Below are 27879 nucleotides of genomic sequence, written 5' to 3' on the forward strand. Positions count from 1 at the left end.
GTCCTTTTGAATAAAAGTCCTTCCGCATTTTTGTCACTAATCTAGGCTGGTCTGTGTGATTGACTAGGTCGCGTTGGCATGTCTATGGACCCAACAGTCGCATGGCTGGTCAGGTTGAACTATTCAACGGTCTTGCACATTAATAAAATAGTTGCATACTGAGTATTGAAGTCAGCATCTCAAATATATATCCACAGAGCATGAATGATTGGGTTACAAGGCTTTTTTGTTAAATTCTAAATTCGATGAGAAAGGTGTTCAAGGTAGCATATGTCTACTTGCATCGAGTGGATAAGATGGACGTCGGGTGAAAATCTTCACGCAACCATCCTGACATTAACGGGCTACCTTTGCATGTTCTGGTTTCAATTCCTGGCATATTGATCTGCAAACGCCAAGTCTAGCCAGACTTCGTAGAGTCAATTCTCTCTATAGCTAGGAAAGCTCTACCACTCTGCGCTATTGTTGGAAGCAGCTTCCACCTGGTTGGCTGATTGTGCTCTTGGAGTTGACCAGCAAAAGTACACATCTCTTATGAACATGAAGTAGAGGTAGCACAGCAGCAAGACCCATTGCCATACAAGCACTCGCAACACCGAAACTGTTCCGCGAGGAAACACTGACGGTATGTCTTCTCGCTTAAGGTCAGTTACCTGGCAAGTATGATCAGATTCGTCGGAAAAGGTTGTCAACATTCGATCTCCCCGCCGCAGGTCATCTTCGATGCTGTAGAAGCGAAGAAGCCATCGCCACTGCAAGTAGCACTCGAAAGTCTCCCAAATAATGGGAAGTGGAATAGCCAAGCCAAAGTATGCGTAAGCTTGATCCCATGTGTGCAAGAAGTAAAGTAGGTTCAGGTAGCAGCTGAGCACCGTAGTAGCAGTTAACCCTATGACACAAAATGTGAAGTATCTGTGAAGGGTGCTGCGCTTCAGATACTTCTTGCCCACGCGCAGTATGAAGACTCCGGCGCTGGCAAACACACCGCCCGTCGCTGCGCCGAAGAAGATGAACATCATCAAGCTGCGAGAAACCAGGGCGTCGGCTGAAGTGAAAGTCGAGAAACACAGACGAGTCCAAAGTAGCAGGGCTGGCCCCATGCAGTGATGAAGGACACCTAAGACATCCTCTCTGTAAATCATAAGGTCAAACAGATAGGCGCCAGTCATTAAAGAGCTAAATGCAGACAGTCAGTAACCGAGCCGTGTCTCGAAAAAGGATTCTGTGTGACGAACCAGGCGATGAGTGAGCGTTGAGTATCGACAGCCGTCCAGTTAGAGGCTGGTGTGAAGGCCAATATCACCGAGGGCAGAGAAAAGTAGACCAGGCCAATTCGGATCGGAATGCAGGCGATTTCAATACACATCCGGTTCCGCAGTGTTTGGGGGAAGCAATTCCATTTGGGAAGATTTCGGTCCAAACAAGAATGAGTATATTCATATAGAATTCCAGTGGCAATGAATGAAAGTAGGGCAATATGAATATCCGTGTCAAAAACCCCGAAGGGAGCCATTGTTCCTGTATCCAAGGCAAGTAAGGCCGGGAAATGAGTGTGAAGGAAGTATTAGAGCGATGCCTCTCTAATACGAGGTTGACAGGACTCAACAGAAGGACGAAAGGAAGAACAGTCACCTAAGTGTCCAAATATCAGGGCGATTATCGATCCCTTAATGCCTAAAGGCCTCGGCCCATAAGAATCGGTTCCCACATCAGGCCAGAAGCAATGACTGGGTTGAATAGACCACAATACGCGGTCCTTATCCCAGCAAGGAACAGTCTCCTGCCCGTGGGCACCCGTGGGGACGCGAAGTGTGCCGACATTGGTCGCACTGATAATGTTTCAATTCTGAGGTGGGTAGTAGCTGCCTTTTTTTCTGTTTTTTTTTTTCTTATTTCCTTCTTTCTTCCCCACGTGCCGGCAACTTTGAGACACGTGTCGAGGATACATTTTGTGAACCGAGATGCCGGTATTTGTTCACAAGATTGTGGCGACAGAATAGCTCGTATGCTTATTAGATGAGCTGCTTTTAAGGGGAATCAGTATCCATATCAGGATTAACGGCCTACCTATTAATAGCTATAAAATCCTAACGAATGCGATAAGGAGATCTTTTAACCGCATTCTCAAGCAAAGAGTAGCTAGGTATCTATGTATAAAACAACCGTTGAGTTTCAAGGCCTTGTTTTTTTTTTTTTTTGTGACAAGCTACCAACTACAAGTCAGTCGTTTTGAACGAGGAGACCAGAATGCCCCTCCCTTCTTTACCCCCCCCCCCCCCCCCCCCCCCCCCCTCCCTTCTCCGGCATATAGGATGTAAACCGGTTTCGGGTAGGTAGAATGGCAATGATTTGCAGACAGTACTAGTAACAAGTGGGAGACTTGACTTACCCCACTGTGATAATTCTCCGGAGGGCCATCCTTGCGTTGGCATTCTCTGCTTTGTCGGCCAGGCCCGTGCTTTGCGCGACAGTACATGCGATAGATGTACACTTGCCCCCAGGGCTTACCAGGACAATAGTAAATGATCCACTCAAATGCCTGAATACATGAAAAGCGGCAGGGCATTAGCAAGTCGAGGAAAGATTTGGCTGACTTTTGCAATAACTGGGTAACTACTAGGATCCGGTTCTATATAGAGATTGCTATCCGCAAGTAATCACTCACAACTGTATTGTCCGAGCGTTATAGTGTCAAGTGTGTCATGCAAACCTTCAGACCCCCCCAAAAGAATAAACAGAAATTGGGCTCTGTTCCGTCTGCCCCATTGATACTTCTAAATATAAGGCTCGACTCACCTCCGTTGAAGTCTACTTTGTCTGATGATCATGCTCTATTTTCTCCTCCCCCGTCGTTTTGACACCTTCATATCCATTTCCCATAATGCTCGCACAATCCACCTGGGCTCATGACCTGTTCATCGTCAGCCTTGTTGCACTTATCACGTCTGTAGTGCGCTCATATGCTAGGCTGTATTTTGAGCGTGCCATACCAGAGTGGTCCAAGCTTGATGAGTCCGTCAAAAGCCGCTTAGCCGTAGAGGTGGGCGTCGTCCCTTCTCGGATTGTTCTCTTCTACCTCACTTTACCGCTGGTTCTCGCGGGATTTTCTCCCATGGAATCATGGACTGCCGATGATACGGCAACGTCCCTCACATCGTGGTGCGTAGAAGGCTGTTAACTCAACACATACATCGGCTGATGATCGACTTGTAGTGCAATTCTGACCGGATCCTATATCATTGACCTTACTGTGACAAGGAATGACAAGGCCTCAACGTTGCACCATGTCATGGGTCCAGCTCTACTTTTATGGATACGCCTCTGTTTCTCATCGTTCACATCCTCGGATGCGCTTCTCTGCCGGCTGCTTATCCAGTTTGTCTTCTTTGGAGCAACTATTTCGGGTGCCACAACGACCGCCCTCGTCTTTCTGTACCAGTTCAGAAAGTCTTGGTTTCGCTCTTCTACCAGCAACGCTTATTACTGCTTCACATTGCTTCTCCCGGTGCTGGCCTTCTCAACGATTGCTAGCACCTTCTACTGCACCATCTATCTCCTTGTGTGGTTCGACGAAGTCTTTGCTTATTTTGGCCATTGGGGCTATCTCCCACTAGGATGGGTGTTGATTGAGTGTGGTATGCAGTGGAAGTGGCTAATGTGGTTCTACAAATTTGATGAGTGGTACCGCACGACGACGTATGACAATCCTGAGGAGTCGGACGAACTCAAGAAAAAAATGGCCGGGGTTGCTACCGCGGCATGGTGGCTGCCAAAATGGCGGTTCGCAGCTATCAGATGTTTGGCCGCAGCATGGTTCGCTACGGTTCTCGGAGTCACTTGGAAGACTGGTGATGTGCAGTTCTTGGCCAGGCAATTTGCCAGCTTTGTCTCGAATGCTTGGCAAGAGGCATTTGGACTCGGCTGGAACAGATTCAAGATCCAAGAGCATGTTGAGCTGTAATCCCAATGACAATGAAAAGAGCTGCAATTGCCCATTCGTGTCTACACCGGTGGATATCATCACTGACAAGGATGAATGCGATCATGAATTAGTGACCTTTTCAAACAGAGCAAGGTGCGTTACTCCTTGGTGTACACCCTGGCTCTGCTAAGGTAGGTGGAGCTTTAGGATGGAAAGTGGCCCAGCTATCCCGGACAAATGCTTTTCTCGATGCCTTCGAGTGTGTCTCAACACCAGATGCCACAATTGCTTGTGGGCGGGTTCCAACTGACGTCAAAGAAGGCACAGATCAACCATCGCCTTGATCTAGAAGGCCACGTAGAATAATGGTTGCACTGCTTCCACTTGCAAACCCGCTTTGAAGAGTGGGGTTCAGGGCCAGAATATGAGATCCACTTGCCCATTGGTCAGCCTTATAGATCGGCAAACCTCGCGATCCCCATTGTGGGCTACTAGCTGCAGGGCAGGGGTGTGCTTGTCATTACCACGCTTGGACTTCTTGATTGTCGGACACATCTACGACATTGTTAGGCGATACAGACCATTGCATGCAAGCTCATGTTGGTGTGAGTAAGTAGGCCGCCAGTTCGGCAACTCCGGCCACTCGTCTCACGCGGAAAGATGGCTACTTCGGCCGAGGCCGGGGCTATCTGGCTCTGGCTCTGTGGCATTGCTTTTACTGCTCGCTGCAGCGTTGGTGCGCCCTGTGGTTTGCGTGAGAGAACCTTCATTATGAATCGGAACGTCCTTGATGCGCGTTGTTGCATTTGATCATGATTTACTCCCCATGCTTTCTGGCAAAATCTGGTGTTCCTCTCAATGATTGACGGTTGGTGTCTCTTTTCAAGACAGCGTTCTGGCATCACGCGGGCCCCATTTCTCTTACGCGGTTAACCTACAGTATCTCGTATGGCTCAGGTTAGACTGTGGTTCAATATCCCCATTTGAACTGTATTGGTCTTCTCGCGATAGAAATGGCGTCCGACAATGTCTTTGGGTTCGCTCCAAAAGGTGCCAATTCGACTCTCAAACTACGGAAATTATGGGCGCTGAGGCGGCTCGTGAACAAGGGGGAGCCCACCACAGATCTGAACATTCCACTTACACCATGGAGGAAAGGCACCATTACGTGCGCTCTCGCTCTCGCAGGCTTCATGGTAAATCATTGTCGCATCAGAATCTTCCACTCTCACATAGCCAGTACTTATCATATTCTTAGATAGGCATAGACCAATCGATCATTGGTACGTCAAGTAATTGCCTGCTTGAATAGAGTTTATGTCTAATCTTCTACCTACAGAACCAGCTCTGCCTACCATCATTGCTCGATTTTCCGCTCTGCACGATATCGGCGTTTACACATCGGCATACCTTATCCCACAATGCGTGTTGCAACCTGTGTGCAACCGCCTTTATTCAATGTGCTCATTCAGCTCGGTATACCTCGGCTCAGCACTCCTGTTCATTAGTAGAGCCCCTCCAGCCCCCAGCAATGTCCAATCTAGCTCACTGACTCTTGCTTGCAGTCGGTTCAATCATTTGCGCTATTTCAGAAAGTTCTCCATGCTTCATATGTGGCCGGGCCTTATCAGGTGTCGGCGCAGTAGGTTTGAGTGTCGGAGGCTTTCGCATGCTGGCCCTGATGCCCGGGAACCAAAAACAGAATGTGTCAATGGGTGCCTTCTCTTTGATCTTGGGCTCAAGTGTCGTGATAGGCCCAATCATAGGCGGTGTCATCACCCAATCGCCTCTTGGATGGCACTGGCTTTTCTGGATCAACCTTCCCGCGATAAGTATTGTCATTCTTTTGATTATCGGAACAGCCTATACAGGGGGCCCCGACCTCAGGGGCGAGAAGTATGACCTGACAATATGGGAAAAAGCTAAGCTGCTCGACTGCATCGGCACAGGGCTATTGGCCCTGACTCTTATACCTCTGATTCTAGGACTGGACTACGGACGATCATACGGATGGAGTAGTACTCGAAGTGCAGTGATGTTCGCGGTGTTCGGACTGTCATTCGTGCTGCTGATCGTACATCAGAGAATGGCAAAAGTGGCGATATTTGAACGCAGAATTCTCTTGAACAGAAGCGTGTGGGCTACCACGGGCATCTTTTTCTGCGCGCTATCATCGGTCTCTGTCATCACATTATTCCTGCCTTTTCTACTACAGGTGCGTTTATCGTTCTTCGCTAGACTCTCATGCGCAATTCATGATGTGAAACTAACGGCTCTGCTTTATCAGGTTGTCAAAGAGCTACCCCCACGCTCCAGCGGGTTCCTTTCTTTCCCTCTTGCTGGGACGCTCGCCGTCAGCACCTTTGTCTTTTCAATTCTGTCTACGAAAGTCTCATTCTTCAACCCCCTGGCTATTGCCGGCGCCGTTATATTCCTTGTCTCTAATGTCCTCTTCATCACGTTAAGACCGGACTTCTCCATCCCTCAAATTGTAGGCTACGAGATATTAGGTGGCTTCGGGCTAGGTATGGCGTGGCTGGCTGAAATCATATTTCCCAGAGCAGTGCTCGACAAACACCAACTGGCCATGTCTCTGGGATACTCTCGTATGTTACAGCAGATAGGAGCGTGCGTACAGGACCCTTCAACTTGCTAAATGATCTCGACTACTGACTTTTTTAAGGGCTGTGGCTGTTCAACTATCTGCAGTCGCCTTCAACATGAGGTTGGCAAAGAACCTAGGCGGCTTGCCATTAACGCCTGATGAGAAGTCATCCCTCCAAGCAGGAAACCAAATCGGCGGTGACCTTTCAACAGAAACGAAAGATGCCATCCTGGTAGCGTATTGCAAGGCTATACAGGTAGGTCTGGCACCAGCGGCGGCATGGGCTGGGATAGCTCTTCTCTTTGCATTGGCATTACCTTGGTCATCTCTCCAGCGAGGCGTGGTAGACCCCAAGGAGGCGAATAACAGCGACAGCGGTAGCGAGTCACTCACGCTGTCGGTTCTTGGCCCTTCGGAGGAAGTCATTTCATCGAGGGAGCATTATCCCTCCGCCCATGGACGCGGGATGGTCTAAGCAGCTGGCCAACACAGCTTCTTTTTAGTGACTTTTCGTTCTGTAAGCTCACGATAAGCGCTTCAATGAGAGATCTGTTGCTTCCGCACCCTTTAATGGCAGTGATCAAGAGACTAGAGGTGCTCAAATGATGGATAACTACTACTTTAACAAGATGTAGGTGTGTTTCTACGCAGCTAGTGGTGAAAAAGGAACTCGTCACGCAAATTAAGACTTCAATAAGCTACCCAAACTATCTGAGAACAGCGTTAGTATGATTTCTTTGAATGAGCACACAGACGCGTCGAACAACTAGGATACCTAGTATAAGCAAATGTGATGATTGTGACCCAGACTATAATTTCGCGATTGCAGCCTGTCCCTACAACAACGAGATCCCCCCATCGATAAATAGTCATTTAGCTACCAAGGTAACAGGCTCGTTTTGGAGCAACACTGCAGGGTCAAGGACCAAGAAAACAACAGCAGCGATCACCATAAGGACTGCGTCGAGCCCTATAAAGTACCCCTCATGGGTGATCAAGGACCCAGTCCACCCCTCAGCCAATTCAACGGTACGGTAGATGGACCGGATGTATATCATCAAGAACGCCACAAAGAGAGCTATCAGGGCAAGTCTTGTGGGCCTCATCTTCACCAATCTTTTGGCGCGACGGAGGAAGTCACAGACAAGCAGCGCAAAAATGCTCATGGTGAAGAGTTGAAATGCGATCCCAGCGACCATGATGTGTGTCCCCGTCGTTGTGTCTCCGTTGAGCTCGACGGTAGCCTTGGCTGCCAAGGCACCACCCACTGCTTGCACGACAAGCGAAATTACATCGCAAGTGCAAAAGATGATTGCATAGGAGCTGGGCGAGAGGCTGCTCGTTTGGGACCCCAGCTGCTTGATCAGGATGCCGAGAAGGACATAGAGTCCGGCTGCGAAGAAGGTTGGCGCTATGATTAGAGTCGTGATCTGCATTAAGAAGGCGTCGTGGTTGTAAGGGCACTTCGCGTTCCACGTTCGTCCGGCCCATCCTATCGCCTCCGCTGCAGAGGAAGATAACACAGTCAGCCAGCCGACCTTGACAGACAGAGCTAAGATGGAATTGGATGAGCTACTGAGGGCGCCAATGGCAAACGTAATAGACGTCCAGCGTCTGAAGCGAATTGCCCGAATGACATGACCGAGGAATGTCAAGCCGAAGAGCACATCAAATGCGATTCCGGCGCCAAGGCTCGGCCGATATCCGTAGTCGTTTCTGATTTCGGGGAGTAGAGTAGGAAAGCAGCCAGTGCGAATGTGGAGGATGGAGTTCCAAGTCGCTGGATCGATGCCATTAGGAGCAGGCGGTGACGAGCTCATTTTGTGCAATTTTTTTTTTTTTTTCAAGATAAACGGCTTAAAAAGGATGAAGCAGTGTTGGGGTTTACAACAGAGAAGAGAAACATAGACGATGAAGCTGTGAAAAGAGTGAGTTAGAAGAGAGCCACAGTCCTTCCATAAGAAAGTACACGGGTATAATTCGTACCCTACAAGAGACCACCCTGACATGTAACCGATGACATTGAGTCAACAAGAGAGGATAAAGATCTCCAGTCACTTGCTTAGCCCTACCAACGATATCCCCGCGTTGTTGGGATGATGAAGACATAGCATCCCTGGGTTGAGAAGATGGAGCAGACATGCAAGGTAGGTGCGCACGCACTGATAAGCAATTCCTTGCTCACACATTCTCAAGGCTATTATCCGCAGTGGGACAATTGTGCTTTGATGTTGGTTCGCTCTACACTGGGTCAAACATGAACAGGCAGTGGAGGGGGGTGTGATGAGAATGAAACCAAGAGCCAACCTGTGGATCAATTTCAACGTGGGGCGATGTGCATGTAGGGACTCCGAAGTGTTTTCGGGACGGAACCGGCCTAAACAAGACCATGTTCGACGGTTTATTAAGCAGGCAAATATCGACAGGCATGGCGTATGTCAAGACCTAATCAATCATTGTCCTGGTGAGGCCTATACCTGCCGTTGTGGAAAGATACTCGCGATGTATTTTTTTCTTCTGTCTCTGTCATCGATACTTGCCTACTGGATCATCAAGACGGCCGTCTCTTCAAACAAAGATCGACTTTATGCCCGCCGAAAAGCATGTCAACCCTGCGCGCGCCTACCACAAACTGAAAGGGTCATTGGCTATTCTTTGTTCAAGCAAGATGCTACCATTGCACGCCAGGGGAGGTCCTTGCAAACAGCCCAAGACCGCTTCCGTTTGCTCGGTGACACGTTCTCCGGAGTCATCCTGGGCCAATTCTTCATTAGCACGATCGACCCGGAGAATGCCAAGGCCTTGCTGTCGAGTCAATTTGCAGATTTTGACAGTGGCAAGAAGGCCCTATTTGGGCCATTCTTAGGAGATAGCATGCTGACCACAGATGGAGCCCTGTGGAAGCATTCAAGAGTGCACAACCATCCGCTCAGCCATGATCTACGGGAAGCTCTGCAGCTGACCAGCTCTTTTACAGTCACTAGTCCGCCCGCACCTTGGCAGAACTCAGGTAGAGGACCTCAGTAACCTGGAAGGTTGCGTGCAAAACTTCTTCGCATGTCTTCCCAAAGACGGATCTACCGTCGATGTCCAGCACCTGTTTTTCCGGCTCACGTTTGATAACGTGATTCAGCTACTTCTCAATGAAACCGTATCTACCCTGAGCTGCCAGCCAGGCTCCAATCTGCACATGGTCATAAAAGCGTTCGATAGTATAGGGGACCTAGTCAACAGGCGTGCCACGCTTGGTCCCTTGTTGCGTTTCTATTGCGATACCACGATGAACGACGCTTGTAAGATATTGCATGACTTCGTTGACCGCATCGTGGAAAAGGCCTATCGAAAGCGTAAGAAATCAAGTGGCAGCACACCTCCTGTCTCATTCTTGGACAGCATGCTAGACAGCACAGATGACCTGGTGAAGGTTCGGTACGAAGTATTGGGCTTGCTCCTCGCTGGACGGGACACGACAGCCGGCACGTTGAGCTCTCTCTTCTATGTCCTAGCACGGCGACCTGATGTTTGGACGAAGCTTCAAACCGAGGTACATCGCCTCGGTGGGAGGAAGCCGACTTATAGCGACATCAAGGGCTTAAAGTATCTTCAACAGCTGATCGACGAGAGTGAGTCACCTTGAGCACGATATGTTTCTCGTTGTCGGCCTACTGATCAGTGTGGTTGAGTAATTGGTAGCCCTACGGTTATATCCCCCCGTACCAGTACTCTTCCGCGCCGCGAACCAGACCACCACCCTTCCACGTGGCGGGGGTGTGGATGGTAAATCACCAGTGCTGGTTCCTAAGGGTACGGTGATCAGCTGTTCCACATTCAGCCTCCAGCGTCGGCAAGATGTATATGGACCTGATGCAGAGGAGTTCCTCCCCGAGAGATGGAATCATTTGACTGCCCACTGGAACTTCTTACCGTTCAGCGCGGGCCCGAAAGTGTGCCTTGGCCAGACGTACGCATACGTCCAAATGGCGTATATCGTGAGCCGAGTTGTTCAGCATTATGAAAGGATAGAGAAGCGAAGCGATGAGCCCTGGATGGAAAGGTGGTCAATCACCTTGATGAACGCATCGGGGACAAAGGTCGGGATGATCCCCAAAAAAGGCACAGTACCTATATTGAACGACCACGTACGTAATGGGGCACAAGAATAACAGATAAATTGTTTCATAGCGACAAACGCACAGCTCGCAATCAGTGTACCGCTTCATACCACTCTAAGTTATTCTTATGACTTCCATCAAGAATACGGGTGTGTCGGAAAAAACGTCCTCATAACAGCGAAACCTTGACCTTCAATCCCTGTGGTTTTAAGCTCGTTCCTTTCTGTATCACGGGGTGCCAGCCAGGTATGGCCTCTTCAAATCGGAACCTGGAGACCAGAACCGTCAAGAAGACTTTGAGGCTAAGTGTCGCAAAGTCTTTACCGATGCAGATGCGTGGTCCACTCGAGAAGGTGAGAAACGCCTGAGACGTCTTGGCTCCACCGCTATAAGAGCCCTCCCACCTCTCGACCTTGAAGTCCTCTGCATCATCTCCCCATAGATCCTGTGACCGATTAACAGCATATGGACTGACCATGATTTGCTTGCCCTTGGGAATATGAAGCTCACCGACCATGGTGGCTTGGGCTGCTTCACGCATCATGGCCGGGAAGGCTGGGTAAAGCCTAAGGACTTCCATCAGAAAACAACGCAGGTATGTCAGGGAGTTGATCTCTTCCAGAGACAATCCGTTCGAACCAGCATCCTTGGAAGCGATGTGGATTTCCGCGCGGAGTTTCTCCTGGACATCTGGGTGCTGTGCGAGTTTGAATATCGCCCATGCCAATGTTATCGCCGTGGACTCGTGTCCAGCGGCCAAGATTGTCAAGATATGACTGAGAATCTCATTCTCATCTGTCAGTCCGGCCGCAATGATTGCCGATAGTATGTCTAGAGTTCATTGTGAGTGCTGACTCGGCGCGTATGTGAGGTGACTGGGGAGATGTGAGCTACCCTTTTCCCGTATTTCTGCACTATCATTCTCATCCTCCTCTATCTCTTGTCGTTTCTGTCGAATCTGGGCCAGGCAAAATTCCTGCAAAAAAGCCATTCCCCGGTGGAATTCTCGGATGGGTTTGAACGGCAGCTTGAAGAGCAGGTGTGGCGAGATTATCGCAGGAAGAGTGGCACCAAAGAACTTGTCTACCGCACTTTGATTCTCAAAGGACGGAAAGACTCGCTGATATGCTTGCAAGATTGGCTGGTCGGGATAGGTCACAGAGTCAAAATCGACGCCGAGAGTAGTCACGCCAATGACATCGAGAGTGGCGGCCATAGTGAGCGGGTGCATGTTGAGCACCTTAGACTCTGAGCCGCTTTCGGCAACGAGCTCCTGTATCTTGTTGGCTAGGATGAGAGCCTTTGCCCACATCTGCGGAACAAGGCGTCTGTTGCGATTCATGCCAAAAATGGGGGTGAGGAGTTTCTTCTGTCTCTGCACGTAACCAACGTTAGCTATAAGGCTGGATCGGCATGCAGAAGGCTGTAAATCTCTACACACTTTGTGAACATGTCCTTCGGCAGCAACAAGGCCAACTCCGAGGCTCTCGACAAGTCCATCGCGAACAGCAGCAGGTTTGTGAAACAGATATGGCTGAGTCATGATGGTGTTCACCGCTTTCGAGGATTTAGGAATCAGATAGTCGAATGGACCCAAAAAGATACGGTAGAAGCCGCTGGCGGTAGAGGGAACCGTCAGTTGCCAACGAGCCAGCGGAAATCCCCATGGTTCACTGAGGAATGGTATCAGGTTGCCCAGAATGAAGGATGTATCCTATAAAAGATATGTGTCAATCTATGAGATCATCCGCCATCAGTGTTGCTTTCTGCTTTCTTTCCTCCACTTTCTTCATGATGAGTGTCTCGATAGGCGTACTTGAGGGTGAGGAAGGTCTTTCGTTGGCGAAAGGAACCATCGGTAGACTAGGCTTGTGAACGCCAAGCATAAAGCCAGCTGAATTGCTAAATAGCTGGCCAAAGCAAGTAGAATCGCAGTATGAGAAGCGCCTGATATTTTGAGATACGACACAATGGCTGTTGTTCCAGCCAGGGCAAGGAATGACTGAACGCTCATCCTTGCCGCTCGAGCTTCGTACAACAAGATCTTGGACAGGTTCGCGATTACCACAAACAGGGTTTGCGAGGGTAAATGAGAGTAACAGGCTCAAAAGAGAAACAAGCTATGGCGGACGGCATTATAGGTAGAGCTCCGACTACGAGATACGCATTCTCGGAATGAGGTACCTTATGTTTCATTCTATCGTACCTAGCCACCTAAAGATGACCATCCGCTGGCGTTTACAGAGCTGCAGCATCAAGTGCTGGGGGTGTGGGCGTAACAGACTTTATCAAGACGATGGTGGAACACTCTGTAATGCTTATTAGCATCTAGTTAGCCACGCAGTTTGCACTTCAAATGCTTCAGAAACGCCTCATGCCGGGCGATAGTTCTAAAACTTCCACCATCTTCAAGCCTCTGGAGGATCCGGACTGCATCTCTAGGGTCGCAATTTGGTCCGTGAAAAGGCCTGAGTTATTGATGCGAATAATGAAATGGTCCAATGCCGCAGGATCCCAGGCACGGGCTTCAACGTCCTTGCTAGAGCAGGTCGAGATAATCTAGCGCCAACTCGCCTACGTATGTACTTTACAAACCCACCGCAGTCGACCTATAATTAGCGACATCCCTGATCGTACCTATCACCGTTAGTGGGCTATGATCTGACGCTCAATTACATTCAAGATCGCACAGAGCATGTTACTTGAACGAAGTCATAACTTGGCAAGCTTGGTTTTGTTGGAACAATGCCCCGAATACCCGGCCGCGGATTATCAACTAGCCTGTTGGGTGACAGTTGACGATCTGTGGGTCAATAATGCACAGGAGCAGACCAACTAGGGCATGGCGTATCAAGCAGGATCTTTCCAGACAATGCAAGCAATGATAGCCCTGCTTGACGAGCAGCATGAGGAGCCCAGAGAGCTATTTCTTGTCCATCGGCGCTTGTTGCCTAGGTAGTTCGAAGTGGCTGCGACAGCTGATACTGTACATATGTCAACGGAACAGCACCCGACTTTCTGTTTCGCGCGGTAAGACAGGACATCGCGTTCGCCCTTGATCTGGCAGGAATAGCAGCTGGCAGCAATAGAGTCTTGTACAATGATTCCTTCCTTAGGACTCGGCCATCTCGCCGAAAGCGCAGCCAGTCACACCTCCCTTACTTTTGCCCTCTTCCTGCTCCTCGTTCTCGCCATCTGGCACTATCTTGATACTTCTAGGCATGACTCCAGGGAACCACCGTCTGTGAGCCCTTCGATACCACTCATTGGCCACTTTCTGGGATTCTACCAGCATGGGGTCAACTATTTGGACCATCTGAGGTGAGCATAAGCTTCACGCGTCACCCTTGGTAAGCTTGGGGTCTAACTATCGAAGCCATCGCACATCATCGCCTGCGTACACTCTCAGCATGATGGGTCAGAAAATTTATGTCGTCACGTCCCCAGGCCTGTCTCACGCTGCGCTCAAGTCCAAGTCAATGTCCATGGATCCTCTGATTGCGAAGACGAGCAGTAACATGTTGGGACTAAGTAAGGAAGCCGGGCACTATTTTGGGCTCGACCATGCCGGGCTTTACAGAGATACCCTGGCCTTGAGAGAGCGGCGCGAGGAGTACAGTCACTCCCTCGCCCCTGGTCCAGGCGTAAATCTACCAGCTCAGCATTTCTCAGACGCAGTGGCTGAAGCAGTTAATGCTTTTGGTACCGAATGGGTAACGAGAGACTTTTTCATATGGGTGCGGGACGTCATTACCCTAGGCACCGGCAATGGCTTATACGGCCCGAAAAGTCCAATGGCTGTTGACAATACTCTCATTCAAGACATATGGTAAGTCGGGCATGGCCAGCTAGAATGCGTCGTGGTTCTCACAGAAGCCTCCAAATAGGACATTTGATGAGACTCAACTACGGCTCAGCTGGGGTGTCCTGCCCCTTCTCGTCGCACCCACCGGCGTACGAGCCGTTTCTAGAATTTCGCAGGGCTTCCAAGACTTCATTCGAAATGGAAGGGTCGAGTCTGCTAGCGAGGCCGTCAAGTCGGGGATTGCCACAGCCCTCAAGCTGAATGTAAGCATCGAGGATTGTTCTCGTATCGAAGTGTTCAAGATTTCCGTTGCTACGGTGAACACAGTGCCTACAACTGTTGCCATGATACAGAATATTCTCGCCAAGCCATCTCTGCTACAACTCCTACGTAAGGAGCTTGCAGCCGTCCTATCTATACACGATTCTCCCGCCGGTCGTGAGGCCGAGCTTGACGTCGGACTCATTGAGGCGGAGTGCCCGTTACTCCTTGCTTGCTACCAGGAAGCTCTCCGCGTCGGCTCCACGCCCACATGCAATCGGGTCGTTCTGGAAGACGTCGTGCTGAACGACCCAGATACCGGTCGTCAAGTTCTCTTCAAGAAGGGCTGGAGGGTCTGTATCCCAACATTCCTCCTGCACAACCGAGACAGCTTCTGGGGCGGAGACGCTGAGACTTTCGGGCCCGAGAGGTTTCTCCCCGGCGGTGTTGGTACAGACAATCATGGGAGAGTCAGGACCCAGGGATTCGTCCCATATGGCGGTGGCGCCCATTTGTGTCCCGGTCGCCACTTGGCTAAGAAGGAGATCCTCGCCGCAGGCGCGTTAATGATCATGGCTCTCGACTATGACGCAGAGAATGGGTTTACGGCGCAGAAATATACATCCAGCAAAGGGGCAAAGAGACCAGTTGGGTTGAAAAATATCCGCATAAGGCGGCGCAGTGGATGGGAGAGTGTTCACTGGAGTGTGAAGATATAATTTCACGTCAGTAGTTGGGTTTCCACATGAGCGACAATATGAGATGCGATTGATGGCAGAAATGAGCAAATGAACACCTGTTTGTTATCGGAAGAGTTAGGCCCTGGGTCTAGAGTTGAGAGACCATGACGGGCAAAAAAAAAAAAAAAAAAAAGAAAGGAAAACAGACGCATAAAAAAGAATCAACTGGCGTTGGGACTACTGCTCCCGGCAGGGCTTGAACCTGCGACCTTCGCATTACCAACACTTGGCCCAAAGGGAAAGTATTAGTACGAAGCTCTAACCAACTGAGCTACGGAAGCCATTGATTCATGGGATATACGCTAGCTAACGTGTTCAAGAGGGCTAGGGGAGGCATCGTATAGCGACCTTGTCGATCGAGTTGTACTGTCTCAAGGCGATGCCACGAAATCATAGAACCTCTGACCATTGAATTGCGCATGCTAAGACTGACTGCAAGCCTCTATCAAAGTCAGGGGCAAAGAGAGCCAGTAGTGTGACGAACTCCCGGATGCCGTAGATACGGACACTAGATAACGTCCACGACGTGCAGTAGTCACCGTGAGTTCTCACATCGTTGCTTCATTCAAGAGTGTAGCTCCAGGTTTCCTCCCGACGCTGGATGTTGGCATGATTGCCGAGCCCGGACCTGGAGGCGGCATAACTACTATCAATCTTTCTCAGTCCCAGCATACGGTCACTAGAGAATGGCCCAGAAAGTTTGAGAAGCGACTGCGGCAACATCTATATTATTCAAGCCACAATTGCCAAAGCCGACGCTGTATATGTGCGAATATCAATGTAGAGAAGTTATGTGACGTCGGCATGTCAGCTGTCTATGTGTGTATCAAGATCTATAGAAGTCATGAGCCATGCAGGCCTTGAAGATTAGCTCAATAACGCTGAATCTGCAGGAGCTAATGTAAAAGGGTCTCTTTGAGTGACTCCATGAGGCTTTCCAGTTACCGAAGTATCTACAACGACAAGCGAACCTAAACTACATTGCAATCTCCTGCAGCGAGTCGTTATAAAGGCTTTGCTTTTGGAGAAGAGGACTCATCTGTCCGGGATATTTCCAAAAGAGCCATGCAACAAGTAAGAACATGGGCATTGCGTCTAGGCAATAGACAAAAACCTCCGTGCTCAGTAGGTAGCCGTCACTGCCCTCGGAATACTCAACGAGACGGAATACATTGCGGATAATGATTAGCGTGCTGGCAACATAGAGTGCGTGAAGATAGCTTCTCCATCTGACATCGGGTCGTTGACTTCCTGCTGTTGGGGCCAGGTTCATCCGGCGATGGAACACGAGCGCAACAACAACGAAAAAGCCAAACCAGAGAAGCTGAAGTACAAGACCGCCAATGATGATGTCGTTACCAGCATTATACGCCGATTTGTTGTCTTTTGCTGAGGCTAACATGCCACCTCCTATAAAGGCGTCAGATGGAAATAGGAGAAGATGAATGCTATGTCTTGTCTTCGAGCGAACTCACCCCCAGCAAGGAGAAGGAAACAAATGACGTCGCCGATGACGAAAATCTTGGTGAGCCATCTTCGTCCTATGATCGCATGTCTTTCTCCATCAACAATCTCGATAATTCGACCGAGGGACATGTACACTGAGGCCGCAAAGAGGGCAGGGGCTAGCAGAATAAACATTGTCTGAACAAGATATGGTCCCCTCGTCCAGCATCCTGCCTTCTGGTGTGCCGAAACTGCTCTACCCATGAAACCGACAACTTCAACTGTGACTGGGTTAGACTGCGTCGAATTTTCATGGCATGGAACCACATACACAGACAGCCCAACACCAACGGCGTCAAGAACCATGCCTTGAACCTGATCATCTGAATGGTGTGACCGGCTAAGGAGAAGAAAAACAGCGCGCTGAAGATACCTGCAGCAGCGAGGGACGGCACATATTTGTAGTAGGAAAAAGATACATGTTCCCAGTCTGGAATGCAAGTGGCGCCGCCGCTCATCTTCGCTCGAAAAGGACGTAGAAGTAAAGCTCTGCCAAGCAACAAAGAGAAGGGCTGGAAAACACTGAAAGATAAGAATCGAGCCGTAAGAGATTACAAGTCATATATTAAGACTTTGCTGAGTGGTTTCCAAGGGCAGCCATGATGCTTCAGGCGCGTTAAATAGAAATCTACAGAAGGGTTTCCCCTTTTCCAGAAAGGCTGTGCCCTGACGCTTTGCAAACACTATGCGCGTATCCAGAGCCAAACAAACGCCGTACGCGTATCTTGGGGCCGAAGCCCATACGCGCGAGAGGACGTCGGGATTCGGAGTACAAGGTGTTCGCGCCTTGGCGGCATGATACACAACGGACCCAATACGTTGGGGTTCTACCCATACCTTACCTTTGTAACAGCAAGGTACAATGGGTCGCATCACATCATGCCTCCTAGCTCCGAAGGCATTCACTGTCTACTTTACTCAGCCTCGTTCAGTATTGTGCTTATCTAACTCTTAAAGTAGAAAGAACGGCTGACATTGAGATCGAGGCGGAGTTGACGCGTCTCCACATGATTGCGTTTGAAGAATACGAAGCAAAACCCAAGCCCTGTAATAGTAGAAAAACTATGCGAGTGGTTCCACGGGGCTTTATCTCGAAACATTGTCTCGATCGAGGAGATTAAATGGGATTTTCATTGGAACATTTACAGTACACTCGGGAAAATCTGAAGAACGTCTAGTCCTTAGGCAATGGATGGCTGCGTGGCTCCCTGAGCAAAGCAAGCGATGGCTCTGCAATCTCTTACCCTCTATGAGGAACCCCCCGTTCGAGATCCGAGACCGCTGCCTTTTCCCTCACAGGTCGTCTTTTCGGCGCGATTTCCCGTATATTTCTAGTGCGAGCGGCTTACAGGGGGCCGAGTCCTATTCCAGCTTTCGAGTACGCCCATTGAGGCAAACGCATTGCTTGATGCTGCATGAGATTTGCTTGAACCGAACGTACATACAGGGCAGTATTTTGTAGTCCGTAGCATATCGTAATTGAAATGATGGGAGGCCTCATCATCAGATTCCTAGCAACGTTGAACAGCGGAGACGGGCAAATGATCATGGATATCTGCGCGGAATGATGGTATCTTGATATAACTGTTATGTGTGATAGGAGTGCGCATTCGCCTTTCATGGAGGTTTACATGTCATGAGCATCAAATTGCCTGGAGTGAGAGACGGGGTCACAGAATTCGCTGTGCTTGGCGTAATTGGCTTCAAGGGACCTACCAAGCATAGCACTTCAATTATATAGTATATGGTATATGTAGTAGGTATGCAACGGCTGCACTGCTCAGATTGAGATACATATGCAGGCGTCAACTGGTAATCTGGTAACCCTTTTTTCGGCCAAGATGACTTGGTGATTCATTTTCGGCTACCTTGTTAGCTTTGGGCCGCTGAAGGAGCAAGCATTACTAGAGCCAACTCGCAGCGTGAGGGAATTGGTATTAATTGACAGCCGAAGAGAAGGCGGCGTGAAAACGCCCGATTTGTATGGTTGACATGTAAATCTGCGTATTCCGGGCGTCATACCCGCATCACCGGACGTTATCTCCATTCAGCGGCTAAAGGAGGGACAGCTAAGAGTCTGTGACTATAAATGTGCAAGCGGTGCACTCTCGGTTCAGTTCAGATCGCCGCTGGCAAAGCTTCTGCGGATTTGCTCAATTCACTGCCTGGAATATCTAGACTACCATGAGCTCAAAAATGCACCTTACTATTACGCCTTCGTCCAGGGTTGCGCTGCTTCGACCACAAGCGCAGGCCGGGAAGACCCCCAACAATCTCCCAATCAAAGACGTCCACACGCACCCTCGTTCTTCATCAGCAGGCAGAGAAGACGCCAGTGTATACTTCATTGGCAATGCCACCACAGTCCTCGAATGGGGTGGTTTTCGTATCTTGACAGACCCCAACTTCCTGCATGCAGGAGATCATGTGCATCTTGGTCCGGGAGTAACGTCCCAACGCCGGACGAATCCCGCCGTCGATCTTGACGAGTTGCCCCCGATGGACTGCATCTTGTTGTCCCACTACCATGAAGACCATTTCGATCAGCTTGTCGAGGAGTCGCTCAACCGAGATTTTCCCATCATCACAACTCCTCATGCAAAAGGATGTCTCACGTCCTCTTCGAAGCCCGAACCCTTCAGGGCGGTCCACGCTCTGGACTTTTTTGAAAGCATTCTCCTGGACGCTCCAACGAATATAGAGACCGAGACGGCAACACCCGTGATAAGAGTGACTGGCATGCCTGGAAAACATGTTCCTCCAGGAACTTTGTCTGCCCTCAACGATCTATTGAGTGCCGTTCCACCTACAAACGGTTGGCTGTTGGAACTTGGCTGGGCGGATGGATCGGCTAATGCTCAAGATGACGAAAATACCTCTTCTGAACTGCGCACTGGCTACCGTATCTACATCTCGGGCGATACTCTTTTTGTCGACGAGTTAAGGGAAATACCAAAGTGGCTCAACGGAAAACATGTTGACCTCATGCTGGTACATCTTGGAGGCACAACAATCCCAGGCGCCTCCGCGCCCTTGGTCATGGTGACAATGGACGCCAAGCAAGGCATTCAGTTGATTCATCTTATTCAACCAGATGTGACGATACCGATACACTTTGATGATTACGACGTCTTTCTGTCGCCTTTGTCAGACTTTCAGGACAAGATCAAGCAGGAGGGCCTCAAAGAGCGTGTGGTATATCTCAACAGAGGGGATCAGTATCGCTTTACAGTTCGCCGCAATGCAGATTGACACCCATGTACATGAGAAACCCTAGTTTCGTACAGTACTTAATGAAAATATGAACGGGACGGATCACCAAGCCATGAGAGGCAGAAAGTATTTAGATGGTAACATCAGTGAATGCTTCATTCCAAGCGATATGAGTCCTGCTATATCAATGATAGTCTCCCGCGCCACGAGCGAATAAGGCCACTTATTTAAAGATGTGCAGTGCGGTGCCCTGCATCAGTCTTCCATTCCGAACCGTGGTGTGATTGGCTTTTAGGGAAATGATTCAGCTCCCACTGGTCAGCCGCATCTGCAATGCAGAGCCTTTGGGCTTGATTTTGTTAGACTATCAGATTCAGCTCCGATATAGTGTAAAGATGGTGTCAATAATAGAAAATAGATGTAGGGGAAGAAACAGCATGACATAGGCTATAACTCATGGGTTTTCTGCTTAAATTATGATGGCGCAATGGGTTTAATATGGGTGTTATATCTTGCTATGCTAATTATGCAGAAGGTTTGTGTTTCTGTAATCATTGGCATATTAAAGCAATAAGCAACCATACATAATGCAGGTGATGGAGTGGCAGCAGTAGCGGCAGCAACAGGTTGTCCACATATACGAAGCTCCATATCCTCACTTTGAACACATCGCTTCCACCATCGTATCTCAGTCTATTTGGGATGTCTCACTACACCAACTGAATTATCCCCGGATATAGATTGACAATGACGCAGACCTTATTCGGAACGTCACCCGCCATCTCAGCTAGATATCGTTCATGGCGAGTGGTGCAGCAGACATCCGCAGCAGTAGCAATGGAGGATATACGGACGGAACTTCGGGTTGAGTGATAGAGATTGCTGAGTTCGGATCTAATGTAGACGCTCATGATGGCCTTCGAGAGCAGCATTTTCTCTCAGACCATCGGGCTATGCCAAAGGAGCCGTATCTATAATGGAGAGGGCGGAGGTTCCCTCCTTCTTACAGCTTCTCAGACACTACATGTATCAAACTCGAGACTCTCCACATGGATCATACACCCAATTGTGCCTTGTCACCTTCTGTATAGCCGTTCAAACCCAAAGTTCCAGACTTCGGCTCGACGCGTTCCATCAGAAGATTCCTTGAACCCAACATGCTGGAAAACACTCGGCTCCAATGCCCATTTGACCCATCCACGGGCTTCAGCGTAATCCTCCAGAATCATGTCCCCAGGGAAGTCATAGGGAGGATCCCTCAGCAGTGCTTGAAAGTCCGCCAAGTGTCGCTGAGGAAGAACAAGCCCCTGAGCACAACAGCCGTAATGCGGCATCTCGCGGGCTCCGTGCACTGCACTCCACCCGAATGGATTAAGTCTGTTAACAGAAAGACGACCAGAGAGAAAATACAGAGCTATAAGAGCGGGCAGCCAGAGACCGAAGATGAGCGCTGCAAGGTATCGCTGCGTGTGCGGCGAAACGCTGCTGGAAACGCCAACACGCACATATTTTCGCCCAAGCAAAAAAATGAGCAGCACGGCGGTGTACACCAGACAAATGACCTTGGAGTATGACAGCCATTCTTCATTGTTCCAGCCCATCAAAATCTCCGAGTAAAAAAGTCGAAGGTATATCCACTCCTTCTTGGTCTCTTCGGTCTTTCGTTCCACGTATGCCAGGCCCTTCTTGAATCTCGGAAACCAGTCGCGTGTTGTAACAATGTCGTCTTCCACTAAGGCGAAGTATGGATACTCTTGCTCTCTGCACGCTTCAACTAGGGCTGAGTGATCAAGCCTCATGTTCTCGACGCGACCATCGCCGCGAGTTCTCCCCTCCTTCAAGTCAAAAGGTATGCGACGGTACACAGAGCTTCCCGCGGGAGGCTCTCCGTAGAGAAGAACCTCGTCGACAAGCGGCTCGAGCCATTGTTGTCCGTACGCGAAATGCTCCGATGGCGACTTGTCGGCCAGCAGCACGACAATGCGAATGGACGCACGCTCTTCCGGTGCTAGGGTATCAGATAATGTAGCAATCGTGGAAGAGAGGAACGATTCTGTCGTGCGGTTAACGCTTGGAATGCCAATGCACAGCAGCTTGTCGACGGGTTCGGTCGGTATGACTCTCGCAGGCGGATTTCGAATGTAGGCGTCTGCCTCGGCTGCTCTCACGCTTGAGAAGCGCTGCTTGTAGGCTTTCTCGGCATTGAAGAAAATCGACGAGGGATCATCGTAGGAGAAGATGGCAGAAAACACGAATAGGAGAATCCACAGGACGCAAAAGACAGCGTTGATGCGAGCAACAGACATGGCTCTATTCGCGGCACGCACACTTCACGCTACACTGCCCGACTCCTTGCGACCGCCGCGGGATGGCTGGGCTTAATAGGGACGAGAAACTTTCCAAAAAACCTGACAGCGTTGCCCCCATAAATGTAATGATTGTGCCGGGGTATCATTAAGCGAGTTGGCTCGCTTTCACGCATTAGCAGTACCGAGTACTATTACAAGGTAGTAACGAGACCCAGTAAGGCTGTTTGCCCGTGTATGTATATCCCGTATTGATGCACATCATCCTACCCCATTTGAGGATGTGGGCTTTCTTTCTGCCCCCATAAACCAAGGCCAAATGTAAACACGGGGCGCTCCGTATCTTGGGTAGGTATGCAACAAATCGACGCCGATGACTAATTCCGCTCCTGGTCGATTACCAACCCAGCAGATATTACACCGCAAGCAGGCATACTTGTTCCCGGCATCCTTGCTAGATCCCCAAGTCCTCATTATTTCACCAGGTTTATCTATCTTCCCATATTCAGTGTCGTCAACAGAGCACAGTGCCAACCGAGGAATGTCAATATGCCAAGAGCAGCGCGTTCCTGCATCTCGCCAAAGAATTTGATAGCCAAGTATGAGTATGAAAGCGTTGCAGACCAGAACCACAAGCAATACTTCATCATGGCGGTTCACAACGGCATGTACATACTTCGTGCAGCAGGAAATTTAAGCCATACGGTGAAATTTGACCTCTTTCTTCTTTATGTCTACTCATAAATATGTGCCAAGGGGAATGATATAATTGCTGGAAATAACCCCCAGTGAAATCAATGTTCTTTCGCTGCTACCCATCAACATTGGTTGAACTTAGAGTCGGAGTACAGCCATCCAGTCATTCGATTGGCAATATCGCTGACGTATGAAGCCGTGGCTCCTTGGCCGTCGTTCAAATTACCGCTGTTTACCGAGCCCGAGTTATAGCAGCGAGCAGCCTAGTGGTCGCATGTTATTAGCCTCCTGATTTTGACATTTCTTTTGAGTCACTCACTTCGTATATGTTACCATACTGGTTGATACATTGAACCAGTCCGTCCCCGAGGGCGGTTCCCTGTGTTCCATCAATAACCATTTGAGTAATGCTGGACTGCTGGGCGGAGTTGCTGGCAGAGTTTCCAACAAATGTGACACCTCCATCGGACTGCATTAGGCCGGGATTGTCTGGCTGGGAAGGATCTGGATTGGTGGTCGGGCAAACGTTCACGCAGCCGATAGACTGCGAAATGTCAGCAACTCAGCCCCAGACAACGGGTCATGGAAAACCAACCTCTTGCAGAATGGTAGCAAGAATGAATCGATGGTCAACTAACGAAGCTTGAGCGACTTGTTGGATGGCATTCCATATCAGACCGGTTTGCTCTCCACTGTTGCCGGGTCCAAAAGCTCCAGCGCCATTCGAGCAAGATCCTATACCAAGGTCCGCGCAGGATTCTGCCATAGCATTCTTTGAGTAGTTCCACATGGCATCAAACTCGATCCATTCAGATGCAGGAGGGAAGCTCTCCCAGCCGCCATAGTAGCACCCTAATCAGGTCAGGGCCAGTCATGCGTGAAGAGTGTGCCTTATAGTGTGAGATATGAATGCGGGTACCAATACTTACGATATGTATCTGAGCCAGCATTTCCTGTACCATCGTAGATATTCGCATTGTTATTGTTGCCAGCACCGCTGCTGAAAGCTGCCGAACTGGTGACCTTTTGGCTGGAAGGGTTGGACACGGCCACGGACCGAGACTTTTCAATGCTGCTCTGTGGTCTGATAAGCCTTGAACAGCTTACAGGGGCATAGTAGTACAAACAGGTCCAGCTCCGAAGGCCAGACTGCCAAGAGCCAACTGCAGAGCTGCTGTGAGAAGCATGTTGATGTCTTCCAAAATTACGGAAGGGCAAAAAGGATTGTGTCAGTCAATGCTGCCAGATCATCCCGTGCGCCAAGAATGGAAGAGTAACCTTTTGTTTATATAGTTGTCTTTGATTTCATTCATGGTCCAGGATGGTCAAAAGAGGCGGATCTAGCTAGGTCCATCAAGGAAGGCAGCATAGATCCCATGGTGTTCACCCGAGCTTTTGCAGCTTGTGAAACAATATTGCTGGGGATACCTCTTAGTCTAACTACCTATATGGCATCTAATGGCTTTGAAATGTCGAATTCTGAATACACTTCGTGCCGCAGTATAGGTAAAGGTGTGCCGTCCTTTCCGTGCCCAACTTACCCTGAACTAGCCTTAATACGAGATATCCCCAAAGTAGAAGGAGGTTGTCGAGATACTCGGCAACTCGGTCCTTCTGCGGCAGATCCAACCAGGTCAAGGCCATTCAAGTTGGCTTTTGAGTACAGGTTTCAGTACTCTTAGCCACAGGATCTAAATCTTCAACCCCATACAAGACGACACAGTCGATTCGCTTTGTGCTGCAGCCATTCATACGAGCCCTCGTTTTACGAGTATGAGCCTTACTATTATGGTCGGGAAAATAAAACAGATAAGGGATCTCATACGTTCGATCAGCTGAGCAGCCGACGACGATTTGTTAAAGCCTACCTATACTTAACACATACGTCCTCTGATTGACTTAATTTCCAATTCCGTTCATATTGGCATTTGTCTTAGTTCCTTTAAAACTTTGGCGGCACATCATCTTCATTAGTCTCTACGTATAGTAGGATGTGCAATAAGATGACGGACTCCCGTTCAAGGTTCATATCAGCTGAGAATGTCTCAGCATTTCGATTGTTGATCGAAGTCTTCTTTACTGATCAATGTGTAATTAACTTTGGATTCAAACGACGAGAGAGAAGAGTGCCCCCCCTCCCCCCGAATAAGTGGTGGAAACTTCTTGGATACGAAGAACAGCTTTGACGCTTCAATGTAAAGGGGTTGCAACCACTCTGAAGTATAACATCAGAAGTGGAATACATTTGCCTCATCCTGATGACATGACGCCAGGTAGTTCTCAATTACCACATGATTGTATGTTGTCAGTTTCTTCCTCTTTGTAATATACAAACCAGTCACGCTGATGCCGTATGGGGTATGTAAGGCGATTTATGGCACGGGTATTTCTGTGTGCCTAAAAATCAGAGCCAAGAATGACATCCGAGGTGAGTCTACAGCAGTCGACTCCTTGAGTGGTTTCCGGCTCAAGGCGGCGAGGTTCGCGGATATATAAAGCAGCAGGTAAACATGGTGGCAACATGACTATAATCCAATGGTTCCTGCGAGTACTATGATGACATTTCGTTCAAGAAAAGTCACGGAATCGACCGCAGGCTTGCACAGCATGTCTCAGAAGAAGCACTTTCAGGGTCTCGAATAATATAGAGTTTACAATCGGCCACATACTTCGTGATGAATCTGGTCTTCCAGACAAGAGAAGATGAGCTACCACGGGTTCGGTGTGCGCCGTGGGTGTAATCCATCATTGTAAGATCGGGTAAAGTTTAGAAACCCTCGATTACCTCGATATACGGCAACCCTATTTTCTGGGCACCTAATCCCCAGCCTTATCCATGGTTCTACTTCTACTAGTCTAATTCGAATACTACCGTTAACAAAGGCCCACTTGCAGAAGCCATCACTTCAGCGAGTGCATCTCCTAAAACGCATGAGCCATCTACCCATCATGCTACAGCTGCAGTCACCATTGGCTCGCAAATGCTTCACGCATTCAAAATGAAGTTTATCTTTACCAGAAAGTTTGATCCACTCAATCAGGCACAGTAATTATCAGGTCACAGGGCTGCTCTCCCGTTTGCTGGAGGCGCCGATATAAATTTTCTCCTCGTGTACCAGAAGTCATGTTCAGGTATTCCGGACGTAGGTAGTACGCCAAATGCCTCTAGCGGGTGAGACGCTGGCGGCTGTCGATCCCATCGCAAGATACCCTCCCTTTCGTGGGTAAGGCTCCTAAAACGCAGAGCTCTATCGCTTTCGCTTTCAGAGCTGCATGTAAATCATATGCAAATTATGGCCAATCCATTAGCTCCGCCGGGGAAGCGCATGCCATTCTTTAATCGCAGGCGGCGAATGGCGTGGTATTCATCATCCATGGCTGAATCATCGTAACTTGAGATAATGCATTCTAGATAAAACAACTATATACCTAATTCTAGAGCTTTCTGAAGCATTTGTTTACACTGCGGGTGCGTTCGCTAAGGGATATAGAGGGATCTGAAAATTTGCTGCCCGACAAACATGCCGTTTCAGGTCGGAATCAGCCCTCGAGCCTTCTCTATGCTAGACTTTGTGAAGTTGGCGATACCCCAGACGTCTAGCATTACCACGATCGCTCCATGACCGGCTTCTACCAACGCAGGGACCATCTCTAGGTTCATAGCGGCACTATAAAGGATCAGCCTCTATCTACTACAGCGGGATGTCAAGGACCCTGGCGACTCACCCAAAGAGCGGAATACCGTGCTTCTTGCTTGCCTTGGACATGCTCTCCGTAGCAGCGATTAGGGTGGGATGAGGCTGCCCCAAGCTCAGCTCTAGTCCTGCATCGGCTGAGAAGTCTCCCGGCCCGAACATAAGAGCGGAGATGCCGGGTATTGAGGCGATATCATCGACGTTTTCAATTCCTTTGACGCTTTCAATCTGAGGAATGACGGCAATATGGTTGTTTGCTGTCTTCATATTGAACGCATCGTTCGGATACAGAGAAGCGTCCGAGATGCCGGGGGTGAAGACCCAGGGGCTGAAGGAGCGGCCACCCAGAGGGGCTAGTGTGAGACGTCAAATGATAAGTAGTGTGCCTCTATCGCGATTGAACTTGCCACTGGATTGGTATGCTTACGGTAGTAAACCCTCTTCATAAACTCTTCAACCTGTTCTCTGGTCTCACAGTGAGGAATGATGATGCCAGAGGCACCGGCGTCTAGAGCCGTACTTAGGGAGACTTCATCCTCCGCCGGTACTCTCACAACAACCATGGTTTGGCCCTCAGAGTGGTGCTGGGCTGCTTGAATGGCGCTATTCCAGTTAGCACCCGCCTCCCCCAACGCCATGGGGTGTGATATATCTTGTCTTACTCATGCAGCACCAGGCGGTCAAACATTCCATGCTCGACGTCCATCCAGATAAAGTCGGGTCTCGTGGAAGCAAAGACCTTTGTCAGAAATGTGCTTGGAATGCCTTGAGCGACCCCGAAAAGAGTCTTCTTGGGATCTTTCTGGGCTTCCTTCAGAGCACCCTTGAGGTTTCCGGGGTACGTCAAAAGAGCCGACCGCCATTTTGCCTGCGTGTGCAAGCTGGTGTTTTCGAGGTAACCTTGACCCGACATGCCGAATGTTGTCTGCTTAAACGAAACGGTGATGTTTAACGCACGTACAGGAATTGCTAGAAGAACAACGGGTCACAACAGCGGAGAGGTTCCCTTGGTGTATCA

At 49.4% G+C, this 27879-nt stretch overlaps 12 protein-coding genes across 12 annotated transcripts; 5 read left to right on the forward strand and 7 right to left on the reverse strand.

Annotated features, from left to right (window-relative positions):
- Window positions 1-446: 446 nt before the first annotated feature.
- Window positions 447-1513, reverse strand: TRIREDRAFT_112113 (uncharacterized protein; the record flags this gene model as incomplete). The annotated part of the gene is made up of 2 exons (XM_006969478.1): window positions 447-1176; window positions 1236-1513. The coding sequence occupies 2 exons, from the start codon at window positions 1511-1513 to the stop codon at window positions 447-449; spliced, it is 1008 nt and encodes a 335-aa protein (XP_006969540.1).
- A 1368-nt stretch (window positions 1514-2881) lies between these two features.
- Window positions 2882-3961, forward strand: TRIREDRAFT_112114 (uncharacterized protein; the record flags this gene model as incomplete). Its single annotated transcript, XM_006969452.1, has 2 exons — window positions 2882-3159; window positions 3214-3961. The coding sequence occupies 2 exons, from the start codon at window positions 2882-2884 to the stop codon at window positions 3959-3961; spliced, it is 1026 nt and encodes a 341-aa protein (XP_006969514.1).
- A 621-nt stretch (window positions 3962-4582) lies between these two features.
- On the forward strand, window positions 4583-7002 carry TRIREDRAFT_112115 (uncharacterized protein; the record flags this gene model as incomplete). The annotated part of the gene is made up of 8 exons (XM_006969453.1): window positions 4583-4658; window positions 4934-5118; window positions 5181-5205; window positions 5262-5429; window positions 5488-6137; window positions 6210-6528; window positions 6632-6783; window positions 6862-7002. 8 exons carry the CDS (start codon window positions 4583-4585, stop codon window positions 7000-7002), a joined length of 1716 nt encoding a protein of 571 aa, XP_006969515.1.
- A 394-nt stretch (window positions 7003-7396) lies between these two features.
- On the reverse strand, window positions 7397-8347 carry TRIREDRAFT_70127 (uncharacterized protein; the record flags this gene model as incomplete). Its single annotated transcript, XM_006969479.1, has 2 exons — window positions 7397-8031; window positions 8104-8347. 2 exons carry the CDS (start codon window positions 8345-8347, stop codon window positions 7397-7399), a joined length of 879 nt encoding a protein of 292 aa, XP_006969541.1.
- A 682-nt stretch (window positions 8348-9029) lies between these two features.
- TRIREDRAFT_70161 (uncharacterized protein) lies at window positions 9030-10690 on the forward strand (the record flags this gene model as incomplete). The annotated part of the gene is made up of 3 exons (XM_006969454.1): window positions 9030-9440; window positions 9505-10150; window positions 10221-10690. 3 exons carry the CDS (start codon window positions 9030-9032, stop codon window positions 10688-10690), a joined length of 1527 nt encoding a protein of 508 aa, XP_006969516.1.
- A 205-nt stretch (window positions 10691-10895) lies between these two features.
- On the reverse strand, window positions 10896-12557 carry TRIREDRAFT_37950 (uncharacterized protein; the record flags this gene model as incomplete). The annotated part of the gene is made up of 4 exons (XM_006969443.1): window positions 10896-11470; window positions 11555-12012; window positions 12079-12353; window positions 12456-12557. Coding segments are annotated over 4 exons (1410 nt in total), but the record flags the coding sequence as incomplete, so codon positions are not given.
- Window positions 12558-13799: 1242 nt separating this feature from the next.
- On the forward strand, window positions 13800-15409 carry TRIREDRAFT_37827 (uncharacterized protein; the record flags this gene model as incomplete). The annotated part of the gene is made up of 3 exons (XM_006969442.1): window positions 13800-13960; window positions 14016-14468; window positions 14527-15409. Coding segments are annotated over 3 exons (1497 nt in total), but the record flags the coding sequence as incomplete, so codon positions are not given.
- Window positions 15410-16254: 845 nt separating this feature from the next.
- TRIREDRAFT_82214 (uncharacterized protein) lies at window positions 16255-17409 on the reverse strand (the record flags this gene model as incomplete). The annotated part of the gene is made up of 3 exons (XM_006969480.1): window positions 16255-16855; window positions 16921-17172; window positions 17223-17409. 3 exons carry the CDS (start codon window positions 17407-17409, stop codon window positions 16422-16424), a joined length of 873 nt encoding a protein of 290 aa, XP_006969542.1. The 3' UTR covers window positions 16255-16421.
- A 1738-nt stretch (window positions 17410-19147) lies between these two features.
- Window positions 19148-20203, forward strand: TRIREDRAFT_70197 (uncharacterized protein; the record flags this gene model as incomplete). The annotated part of the gene is made up of 1 exon (XM_006969455.1): window positions 19148-20203. The coding sequence occupies one exon, from the start codon at window positions 19148-19150 to the stop codon at window positions 20201-20203; it is 1056 nt and encodes a 351-aa protein (XP_006969517.1).
- A 1037-nt stretch (window positions 20204-21240) lies between these two features.
- On the reverse strand, window positions 21241-22470 carry TRIREDRAFT_112122 (glycosyltransferase; the record flags this gene model as incomplete). The annotated part of the gene is made up of 1 exon (XM_006969481.1): window positions 21241-22470. The coding sequence occupies one exon, from the start codon at window positions 22468-22470 to the stop codon at window positions 21241-21243; it is 1230 nt and encodes a 409-aa protein (XP_006969543.1).
- An 818-nt stretch (window positions 22471-23288) lies between these two features.
- On the reverse strand, window positions 23289-24353 carry TRIREDRAFT_112124 (uncharacterized protein; the record flags this gene model as incomplete). The annotated part of the gene is made up of 5 exons (XM_006969482.1): window positions 23289-23429; window positions 23486-23710; window positions 23762-24018; window positions 24096-24238; window positions 24274-24353. The coding sequence occupies 5 exons, from the start codon at window positions 24351-24353 to the stop codon at window positions 23289-23291; spliced, it is 846 nt and encodes a 281-aa protein (XP_006969544.1).
- Window positions 24354-26695: 2342 nt separating this feature from the next.
- TRIREDRAFT_112125 (uncharacterized protein) lies at window positions 26696-27774 on the reverse strand (the record flags this gene model as incomplete). The annotated part of the gene is made up of 4 exons (XM_006969483.1): window positions 26696-26834; window positions 26893-27214; window positions 27289-27464; window positions 27524-27774. 4 exons carry the CDS (start codon window positions 27772-27774, stop codon window positions 26696-26698), a joined length of 888 nt encoding a protein of 295 aa, XP_006969545.1.
- Window positions 27775-27879: the final 105 nt, after the last annotated feature.

The sequence above is a fragment of the Trichoderma reesei genome (assembly GCF_000167675.1).
Source record: "Trichoderma reesei QM6a unplaced genomic scaffold TRIREscaffold_33, whole genome shotgun sequence".
Lineage (NCBI taxonomy): Eukaryota > Fungi > Ascomycota > Sordariomycetes > Hypocreales > Hypocreaceae > Trichoderma > Trichoderma reesei.